At 29.7% G+C, this 12,322-nt stretch overlaps 1 protein-coding gene across 1 annotated transcript; it reads right to left on the reverse strand.

Annotated features, from left to right (window-relative positions):
* Nucleotides 1-8,002: 8,002 nt before the first annotated feature.
* Nucleotides 8,003-9,184, reverse strand: LOC112755603 (monothiol glutaredoxin-S11). The gene is made up of 2 exons (XM_025803801.3): nucleotides 9,025-9,184; nucleotides 8,003-8,635 (listed from the first exon to the last, which is right to left on the reverse strand). The coding sequence occupies exon 2, from the start codon at nucleotides 8,612-8,614 to the stop codon at nucleotides 8,306-8,308; it is 309 nt and encodes a 102-aa protein (XP_025659586.1). The 5' UTR covers nucleotides 8,615-8,635; nucleotides 9,025-9,184; the 3' UTR covers nucleotides 8,003-8,305.
* Nucleotides 9,185-12,322: the final 3,138 nt, after the last annotated feature.

Genomic DNA, 12,322 nt, shown 5'->3' on the forward strand with positions numbered 1-12,322 from the left:
GGGAGAAGAATTAGGCAAGGGGACCAATTTCTCCATACCTTTTTATTTTGTGTGCTGAAGTTTTCTCCGGTCTTTTGAGGAGAGCTCAAGAAAGAAAAACAATCTAAGGGATTAAGATAGCAAGGACAGCTCCTGAGGGTACACACCTTTTCTTTGTCGATGACAACATCTTATTCTTGAGATCATCAGACCAAACTATCCTATCGGTGATGGAAATTCTTAAAAATTATCAGTTAACTTTTGGACAGAGAATCAATTTGGACAAGATTGGTTGAACATAAACGCAGTAGAACACTCAAAATACTTGGGAATCCCAACTTTGGTTGGAAGATCCAAGAAAAAAGGTTAGAAAGAGAAGTCGCTATCCAAAGTGGGGAAAGAGGTCTTAATCAAGTCAGTGGCACAATCTATTCTATTGTATATTATGGGATGTTTCCAAATCCCTAAAAGTCTTTGCTGCCATATAGAGAAGATTATTAGCAATTTTTACTAAGGGAACAAGGAAGGGGAGAGAAAAATACACTTGGTAGCTTGGGACAAGATGTGTAAGTCAAAAGAGGATGGAGGGCTGGGTTTCCGAAGTTTCGAGGCTTTTAGTCAAGCGCTTTTGGCTAAATAAGGATGGCGCTTAATCAAGAATCCAAAATCACTCATAGCCAAAATGCTTAAAGCAAAATATTATGCTAGAAAAAAATTCTCTAAATCAGACAGGGGATATAATCCTAGTTACACATGGAGAAGCATATGGGAAACAAAGTGGGTGCTAGAGCTAGGTGGATTGTGAAAAATTAGCTCAGAAAAAATACAAAAATTTGGGAAGATCCGTGGCTTCCTAACCAAAACGGGTTCAAAGTGTGGAGCACAAGAATAGGCTTTGATAAGAAAACCACAGTGGATAGCCTAATTAATCAAGAAGGCAAAACATGGAACCAAGAGATAGATAATCAACAATACCTTCCTACCATTTGAAGCAGAGCAAATTCTAGAACTACCATTAGATCATGCACAGGAAGATAGCTACTATTGAAAGTACAATAAAAAAGGAGATTATGAGGTAAAGAGAGCTTACCACCTCATAAAAAGTCATAACCAGACCACAATTCGTACCAGCACTCCAATCCAAGCAGAGCAACATTTCTGGAAATAATTTTGGAAGATGAGAATTTTCTTGAGAGCCCAAAACTTCGCCTGGAGACTGATGAACCGGTCACTACCTACAAAGCCAAATTTACAGAAGAAAGGCATCAGAGGAACTACAATATGCCCTAGGTGCTGGGAGAAGGAAGAGACAGATTCACACCTATTCAGGGACTGCATTTTGGCGAGGGATTTCTGGTTTATCTCCCCATTTACGCTCAGAACGGAAACAACGACCAACACCCCCTGCAACAATGGATTCAATCGATGCTCAATCTTTTTCGGGATGAAAGGGGTGGGCTCTTCTTTTGTTGTCTTAACGCAATTTAGCTCGGTAGGAATAAACTAATCTTCGATCAGGAACACTCTTCGCCTGAGGCGCTGCTGGAGAAAGCGCACCAAGCCTTCACAAAAGCAACCAAGGCCGACTTGCTTGTTCCCTTGTTGCAAAGAACACATCCAAAAAGCTAAAGTGCGAATAAATGAAGGGTTCCAGAGCAAGGAAGATACAAAGTTAATATAGATGCTGCCATTATAAATGATAGGAGAGAAGGAGTTGGTGTTGTAATTAGAGATTGGGAACGGATGGTTGTGCTTGCTGCCATGCTGGAGGTTGCTGCTTCATTTTTAGCTAGAGAGGCAGAAGCATAGGCTATTTTTATGAGCTTGAACTTGGCGGCACAAAAATGTTTTTTGGAGGTAAAAGTGGAAGGGGATAATGTTAAAGTAATACAAGTTTTAAAAGCCACACAAATTTTTGTAGATCCTTTTGACACTATCATAATAAACTGTAAAGTTCTTTCGAATAATTTTAGGTTTTACAACTTTGCACATATCAAAAGAAATGAAAATTCAGTAGTACACATTCTTGCTAATTTAGCTCTTAGTAAACTAAATTTACTGTTGCTGACAAAAACTTCTATAATTATTTGTAATTTGGTCCACTTTGATATTATGGGCCTCCCTTCATAATATATATCATTCCTTCAAAAAAAAAAAAAATAAGGGGAGGAAAATACTGTGTTTTAGTTTACTTTGTGGTCCCACGGAAGAGTTCCCTTGAATCCATCATCCACTTGCAAGGGTTAAAATCTACATGCAATATTATGACCTTAACTGAACAATTGTTGTGCTTGTCCCTCCAACTGTTAGATAATTCATATCAAGATATTTGAATTATGTAACAATTTTTTTATTAGACAACGGGGTGATTGTCGTCTAAAAAAACCAAATAGAAAATATTTTAAAGAGAATAGTTTCAATCGATCTAATTCATAAATAGTAGTAAAAAGAAATTATAGATAAATTCATCTAATTTGATCTAAATAATAATAAATTAACTTAAGATATAACCAATTAAAATTTTTACACATATTTTATTTACATCCGAAATATAATTTTAAAAAAAATTGACTTATCTCATTTATACTCATTTACGGTGTGTAAACAAGATAAATAATAAGATACAAATTGGTAAATATCTCTAAATTACATATTTAAGTAAATAAAATATTTAATTTAATTATTTTAAAAATCCATACAAACCTAACTTTTTTAACTACTAATACTATAAAATATCAGAAATTAAATATTAAAATGGTTTTCACAATAAAATTTTAAAAATGATAACTAAAATGGGTATTAGTATTAACATCAAGTGCAAAACAAAACTAAATAAATAAATAATCATATTTTGCTTATGGCCCGTGACATTAAAATTGACAAGTTTGGTTTTGTGATGAGTCACTTCCATAAGTTGAGCTACTTCTGATGAGAAAATTGACCTGTGCTTTAGGTACATGCTGACAGGTATATTATTTTCTCAAGTTGTTGGAAAACCAGCCTGTTACAAAGGATTCGGGCAAACTCGGTGATTTGATTCATTTATCATCAGTCATCACCTTAGACCTCCTTGTCTGCTTAGCAAAATAATAATAATAATAATAATAATAATAATAATAATAATAATAATAATAATAATAATAATAATAGTAGTAGTAGTAGTAGTAGTAATAGTAGTAGTACACAGATTATTTTTTGCGAAGATAAACTTCAAAATATTTTTTTAAATCAAAATAATAAATATAAAGTTAATAAAATTAGTGAAAAGGAGAAAGAGAGAATAGATACAATTAATTTTGAACCATAAAAACATTTAAGAAAAATGTCTTCTCCCCCTACAAATTAAGGGATCAAGATTCAAAGCAGCGAGCGATAGATTTTATTTTGGATTTACTTTTTAACTTTATTCTTTTGTGGACACTATTAGCCACGATGTGATTTCTCACCAGCAAATAATAATTAACAATTTTAATTATGAATTATTGTTTGTAAAATAAAGACCCATCCTTAAACGTTTGTTATTAAATTAGGAGTATTGTGCTCTTTGTTAATTAAATAACTCATGATTTTTTATTTATTAATATTTTATATAAATAATTTAAACTTCAGTTAGGTTTAGAATTTATAATTGAGGAGTGTTAGGGACCAATAACTTTTATGATTTGTAGTCACTGATTTCTTAAACTTTTTTTTATAATTTAGATTAAAATCTGATATTTTTTGTTTTTATTTTTTTATATTAATGTTTAAAAAATATTGTACTTCTTACTTCTTTGTACCAAAAGCATTAATATTTGCATTTGCATTTGTGGAAGGTATAAAATAATGTAAAAAATGAAATATGGTTGTAAATATATTTGATGGAAAAAATTTTGTCAATTTTATTTATTTTTTTAATTCAGCTGATCCCATCTCCTATTTAATAAACAGTAGTGCTACGTTACCAACTTTTTATCTGTCAAAATCTGCCAACTTGAATTGGGCTGGACATGAAGTTCATCTACTAAATAAAGCCACATCTAAGTTAATCATGGTTTAATCCTAATTTATCACGTGTTGGTAATAGTTGGCAGACTCTCTCTTGGTAACGTATACTTTTCCTTCAATAAAATCACAATTAGAATATTTAGTAATAGTATATTAAGAAAGACTTATTAATTTTCAAATAATAATAATCTCTATATCATTGGATATAGAACTGGTGGTGGTGCTGGCGAGGGAGGGCGAAAAGAAGAGAATAAAAGAAAATCTAATTAAGCAAAGAAGAAAGGTAAGGAATATCATACCACCTTTCTTTTCGGGTATAAAGTTTGAAGAATCGAAGCACTCTGTATATTGAAAGACAAGAGCTTCACTGTTAGCTTTTTTCAGAACATATATATGGACAACGCAAAAAAGATGGAAAAGTTAAATTCTTTTTTCTTATTTATTTCTGTATGCAATCCTAAGATTATATTCTGCTCTTGAAACATTTTTCCAAGTCTTCATATTCCTTTCTTTAGTTACGGTACCATATTGCTACACAGTGTTATTAGTGACTGTTTTAATGAGGAATAAAATTTACAAGTTTATTAAAGGTAGGTAATTATTAATATCACAAATGTGAGAAATAGTATATAAAATTAGTCTCATATTAAAAAAAAGGAAGAGTGAGTTTATTTAGTTGTTAGGATTATATTTTTCTAATTTTTCAACATGCATGGGATTTAAATGAAGTTTTGAATTAGGGGTGTTCAAATCTAAACCGATTTAAATTAAACCACTCATCCAATCTGATCCAAATCAAAAATCGATTAAAACTACACGAATTTAGATTTGATTGGATTTTATTTTTTTTTTACAAACCGTTGGATCAGATCGAATTTCGGATCTACTTTTTAAAACCGATCAAATCCAATCCAAACCACACAATGTGCTATAATATTATTATTTTATTATATTTACAAATATATTTATAATAGGTTCAATTTGTTATATATTTTATGTATTATTATTATTTAATAAATATTTTATGCTTAAAATATGATTTGTTTATTTATTTTAACTAATCTATAATTTTATTTCTATTGTTGTGTTATCATTGGCTTTTTAAGATATTGTTGAGACTTGTTATGTCATTGTTGATTATTTAAAATGTGATCTTGAGATTTCTTATATATATTTAATTTTTTTTAATTTACAAAACCGTAAATCCAATCCAATCCAAACCGCTTGAAATCGAATCGGATCAGATCAGATCGGATTTTAAAAAAAATATCCAATCCAAACCACGCTGCAAGTAAAATTAATGTTCTAATTGAATAAATTTTTTACTCAAAATCAATTCAAACTGCACCGTAAATACCCCTATTTCAAACCTCATCGTTCATATGTAATAAAAAATGTTTATAAATTTATTTTTAGATTGATTTGCAAGAAGGGTATCTTTATTGGTGAAATTGGTGAGATTGCTACTTAGTTTGATTTTCATTTTCATAAATTATTTATTTTAAAAGTTTAAAATAATAAATAAAAATACATAAATAATTATATATAAAATATACCACATGTAACAACTTCTTTTGAATTTGAAGCATAATTATATATATACCTTTTTTTATTCTTAAAATTCTTTATTTCAAAAACTTTTAAAAATAATAAAATCAAACTCCAAGTATTTTTAGAACAATAAGATCGACTTTTAATTTTTTTATTAAAAAATTTTTAATATTATACCATAAAATTATTTATCTAAATAATTTAAATATTAAGTACAGATACATAAACAGTACACATGTATCAGTTATATTAATCAAAACTATTGGTATTTTTATTTGCTATATTTAGGACTGTTATATTAATCAAAACTATTGGTATTTTTATTTGCTATATTTAGGACTGTCAAACGAGATAGTTCAACGTAATCCATTTAAGTTCGATCGTCTTAAATTTGATGTTAAATAAGACAGTTCAACATAACCTATTTAAATTCGACCCTCTTAAACTTGCGGGTTATAGGAGTTAATCCATTTATTTTTTTTATTGTTTATTTATGGGTGGAAATTCAGGTGTAGTCGACTTCATGTGAAGTTAATAATTGAGAGCCATTAGATGATTTGATTGATTTGACTAAATTTTTATCTAATGACTTTCAACTATCAACTTCACGTGAAGTCGACTGCACCTGAATTTTTACCTAAATTTTCACGTTTAGATCATATATGTTGGTCCAACAAGTTATACCGATTTATCTGTCTATTTTTTATATTTTGTTTTCGAATAAATAATTAAATTTTAGTGAAAAATAACTATTTTAAGCCAAAAGCTTTAAATAAATGGAATTTTTTAAGTAAGCGGCTCGAGTTTTGTAATTATATCAGGAAACAAAAAGTGTTGAATTGTTTTAACTTATTTTTTTATATAATTATCGAGGGAAAAATTACTAACTTACTAGGTAGTGCTATTACTAGTCAAGTAAAATGACTAAACAGTGTGTATATATATATACATTATATTATGCAACAACCCACTTTTTTTTTTTGGACAAATGCAACAACCCACTTTTAGTGCTGCTAAGTGCTACCCCTGAAAAGGAGATGCATATAGAGGGCCAATCAAGCCTTATAAATAGAAGAAATAATTATTATATGTTCCTAAATCTAGAACAAAGTGTTATTACTTTACACTATCTAATAATAGTAAATGACTCAATTCCATGATTAATTCCTGTCTCCTACTTTAACCATATGTTTTCTATGTAACAATTTAGTAATTCTCATGAGTGCAATTAAGCTAAGCTATAGAGTAAGCAAGCTAAGAGAATTAATTCCATTAGATTCATGAATTTCATAAGAGAATGATAGCAAAAAAAAAATGAAAAAAAAAAAAAACAACCATACACATAGAGAATACAGAAAGTTTGGCCTTTATGATGCATGCGCAGATGGAAGATGGAGACAGGTAAAACTACATTATTGTGTTTTTATGCTGCTAAAGTTCTTTTGATGGATTATTATTGATAATGTTAGAGAGAAAAAAATTTAAGTTACTTCATTTAACTTAACGGCATTCATATAATTTTATGTATGTAATATTTATAATAAGTATATTTAATTATTCTAGCACATATTAAAAATAAAATTAATAATTTTAGCGTGCTTTGAATTATTTTTTATTTTCTACTCAAGCTTTTTGAATTATTATTATTATTATTATTATTATTATTATTATTATTATTATTATTATTATACACTTTGCATATAGAGATCTCCAGCCATGAGAATATATATATATATATTAAAGCAAAAGAGAATGGACACAGTATTATTGCGTGTAGATATTTTCATGCATAAGCATTCTCCGAGGATAGCTTCAAGTGTATGTTAACATGATATTTATGTGACAAGTATTATATTTAACAAAAAAATATTATGTACACGTCAAAATCAATGTCATATATTTATATATAAATATATATATATATATATATATATGTCATTTAATTTATTGTTAATATATATTTTTGTATTGAATAAATAGATAAAAATACAAATAAAATAGTTTGAAATAAACAAAAATATATACCAAAAATTATAAATATCAAAATACACTTTAAAAATTATTTTTGTTAAACAAAAATACATCCTAAATCTTACATACTCACTACCGACATAGTATTTTTGTTTATCTAAATTAGTCTTTTGAAATATATTTTCAGTATTTATAAACTTTAATTTAGTGTGTATTATTATTCACGAAAAATTCTTTTATGTGTATTTTTGTTTATTTTTTTTTTATATTCTACTCTAATAGCTAATTTTAATAGTGCACACTTAATATAGTCGTATATTTAAATATGTTTAACTTTCAGGTTATTATATTGCTCTTTAACACTTTTTTACTTATTGAAAAAAAAATCAATGTTCTTTATGAAGAATAATATAAGCTAGCATATGAAACTAAATTAGTAGTAGCTAGATGGTCAATAATAATGCAATAATTAATTAATAGTATTTTACTAGTAGTAGTAAAAGAACAACACAAGTACACACAAAATAAACTTCATTAAGAATATTTAGCACATTACATTGTAATATGGCTATATATAACATGATCAATTTGGCTAGAAGAGATCAGAGATCTAGAAATTAACCCACTTCACAACATTACCCATCATAATAATACATATATCAACTAATTAACAATAATAGTTAATTAATTAAAAGTAATTAAGCTCATCATTACAACACCCTATATATGATTTGAGCCATTATTCTCCTTCTTGTCCAATAAGCTAATTAACTAATTAAGGTACATTAATTAATTAGTGAATAGAATATTAATTTGTTCAAGATAAAGTAGCACTATATGGCTTGAGGAGTGGGATGAGGGAGCCACTAAGATGAAGGGACATAACTTCATTGGTGGAGCCCACAAGCTTGCCTCCGATGAACACTGCAGGGACAGGTGCAGTGCAACCAAGCCTTGTTATGGCTTTTTCCATTTCTCTTCCTTCATTGTCCTTATCAATCTCATGAATTGTTGGGTTCACCCCAAGTTCTTGGAACAGAATGTTCACAGCATAGCATAGGCAACATGAACTCTTTGTGAATATCACCACACCCTTTTCAGATGCCAACCTTGTTACCTTCTCCATGATCTTGATATTTCAATTTATCTGTCTCAAAATAAATAAACAAATCAAATTTTCAATTTTCAATTTTTTATGGAATAATATAATTTTATATTATCTGTTATATTAGTAAAAATAACTAATTTTTAAATTTATTATTTAAAAATTATCTAAACACATAAATTTAATTGAATGGTCGTATAATATTTTTTATGTGATCAATATATTAAAATTAAACTCTAAATAATATTGTATAAACTGATAGAAAATAACTATCTATAAATGACTGATCATAATAATTAAATTAAGATTGATGTGATAGATAAAATTAAATGGAAAGAATATAATAGTTAGTGAAAATAGGAAAATAAATAAGAAACAAATACTAAATGTAAAATGAGAGTTGCATTTGCTTTATAAGATTAATTAATTACCTTATACTGTTGTATATGGCTAATTGGAAACACTTCAAACACCAATTAGATCAAATCCAAAATAGTATTTGAATTTGACCCTATATAAAATGGATGATGATAAATGGGGTGGTTGAACAATGTTTATTTGTTGCCTAATGAGGAGAATTGTGAATGAACTCTTAAATTATTTTATAAGAAGCTTTGAGTTTTATTTGAGAAATGAGAAGCAACATACTAGGCTATTTATAGGGACAAGGTGTAGCAAAGAGAGTGCTTGCTTTGAATTGAGCACATTGATGTGAGGAGAGAAAAGAGGTTGTGCTTTTTAGATGCCATGTAAAGAAAAAGAAAATAATAAATAAATAAACAAATAAAAACTTTAGAGACAAAGACTATTGTGCATGTATGTATATATGACTACTTTAATTTAGACTAAGAACAAGTTGGGAGACATATATTATTTGCATATGCCTAAGTTAGTAGACATGCAATGAGAACATAACTCAATTTTTATATTGGTCTTTCAAAAAATAAAATCAATCTTTTGAAAATTAACTAAAAAATAATATGAATAGTAATAATATCTTGTCACATGACGAAGCAATAGTGCAATATATTCATTATTCAATTTTGTTGCGTAAGGCGTGTATGTCCATCGACCATTTGTTAGAAACTAGTGGTTTATGACAATAGAAAATGCTTCAATTCATTCTCTATCAAAAAGGTAACAAAAGTGTAAATACGGGGATTGTGATGGTCAATTTATACCAGATTGAAGATTCTTATATTATCAACCCACTTTGAATTTGAATCTTTACATGCATAAAGAGAGAGAGAGGTTGAGACAAAGATGGCTTTCATGGGATTCTTGTTTTTGCGCCCATCAATTTCGGGTTCTCATAGATGCACCCCTACTACAAGCTAAGTATATATATATATTAATGTTCGATGTTATTCCTTGCATTGGCACAGCGGCACTTTATATAAATAACTAGTAGTAACTACTAATTAAGCAGGTTTTAAATTGAGAAGGTGGTAGTTCTCTATTGGTGATATTTCTATTATACTTGTTCGGTTAAGAATTTTTTTTATATTCAAAGCCAGCGTGATTCTACATAGATATTTTTAGTTTTTTACTCTGTTCTATGTTTATTTTATTTTTTTATAATAATAATCGAACTTTATACTTTATGAACATAAACTAAGAAAAAGAGAAACCGAGCGAACTCTAATTCTAATTTATCTCATCTAAGAATTAAGAAAAAATAATAATAATAATCCGTCGTATCGTATCCGTTAAAGTTTATAAATTCAGCAGTGTGGATTTGACAAATTTAAATTTTCATCTTAATCTTTTTTTCAGTTTTTTTTTGTTTTTTTTTGTGACTAAATAGAAAAAAATAGAGACAAAATCAAATTAATTGACTAGGTTCATATCTAAATCTATTAGATGTTGAACCTCATTCCATGGTTAGCTCCAATTCGAGTGAATGTCCGTACCAGAAGCAGCTGCTTTAGCCATACAATCTGAAACACTATTTGCATTCTTCTGAATTAAATGAATAGAGACTCTTCAATTCCAATTCATAACCTCATGTATATGCTTTGCCAAAATCTCATTTCGGAATATCCTTACCAAGCATTCTTTGGTTTACCAAGAAAAGAGCTTTTAAACAGTCTGTTTCACAAATAACCTCATGAAATTCACTCTCCCAAGTAAGAAGTAAACCTCTCCAAATTGCATACAATTCAGCAAAAAGAACACTGCACACTTCGACTTTTCCAGTACAACCTTTTAACCAACATCTATTAGGATTGCGAATGATACAACCAAAACCAGAATAGCCAAAAGGAGCAAAACAACTTGCATCACAATTCAATTTAACAGAATGAACTGGATGTGGAACCCAATAATGCAAACAAAGCGAAGGAGGAGACAAAGATTGATGCATAGCAAAAATAGTGTGAAACTCCCTTACTGAACTACGAATCAAACTCACCACTTTACTAGCACTCCAAGAATCATCTATATTAAATAAGTCATGATTCCTGCTTCTCTAAATCCACCAGATGGTCAAAAAGAAAAAAAAAAACATCTACACTCCTTGCACCTCTGTAGAGCCAATCACGTAAATCCGAGTTATCTAAATACAGGCCTAAAAGGTTCCAGACCTCCGTGGCACTAGGGCACTCCCAAAGACAATGAAGAATGGATTTAGAATCATTCTGACACCGATGACAGGTGCTAGATAAAGCTAAGCCATGACCCAAACAAAACTCTGTCGTAGGAATATCATTATGAAGACTGAGCCAAATCAAGGACTTGTATTTCTCAGGAATATGCAGTCGCCATACCCACAACCAATTATCATACTCATTCCAGTCAAACTTTCTTTTGGCTAGCCAACTGTACCCACTTCTAGTTGAGTAGAGTCTAGAAGATGCCACACTCCATGACCAACCCGAACTCCCTCCAGCATTCAAATCCGATTTATAAGCATCCAAACGCTGTTTGACATCTTCTGGAAGGATAGAGAAAATATCATGGTGATTCCATTGACCATCTTTCCAAACGTCTCTAATAGTAAAATCAGAGTCAGATATATGTACAAAAGGGATATCTTGAGTAATTGGGCCCTCAATACTCCAATTGTCAAACCAAAAAGATTGATCAAGTGACCCAACGCACCAAGAGAAGGCATTCTTAAGAGCACCAAAAGTCTTTGAGATACTCTTCCAAACATGAGAAGCGTTGCAAGGGGCAGGGCCATCTAAAACTTCCTCATTCTTCAGATACTTCGGCCTCAATAGAGCAACCCAAGGCTTGTCCTGACAATGAAAAAGTTGCCAAACCAATTTACCAAGTAAAGATATATTAACACACGCAGGATCTCTAACACCCAGGCCACCAAATTTTTTTGGAGTGATCACGGTCCTCCAATTAACAAGAGAAAGACCTCTACCATCAACTTGACCCTTCCAAAGGAACTGTCTCATCATAGAAAACAATTTATCGAAAACCCAATTTGAAAAAAAAAAGATACCTGCATATGATAGACAGGAATGGATGCTACAACAGAATTGATCAGGCAAAGTTTCCCTGCTTTATTAAAGCCTTCCTTTCTAGTTAGCTAATCTTTCCCTCACCTTTTCAATTACCGAATGAAAAAAAGCACTATTGGTACGGGAATGATTAAGGTTAACTCCAAGATATCTTCCTAAGTCCAAAGTAAAACATATTGAAGAAACACTAATAAAAATATCTCTTCTACGAGCAGTCACATTTTTAGAACAAAAAACTTTAGACTTTTCAAGA

The sequence above is a fragment of the Arachis hypogaea genome, chromosome 2, assembly GCF_003086295.3.
Source record: "Arachis hypogaea cultivar Tifrunner chromosome 2, arahy.Tifrunner.gnm2.J5K5, whole genome shotgun sequence".
In the NCBI taxonomy this organism is placed as follows: domain Eukaryota; kingdom Viridiplantae; phylum Streptophyta; class Magnoliopsida; order Fabales; family Fabaceae; genus Arachis; species Arachis hypogaea.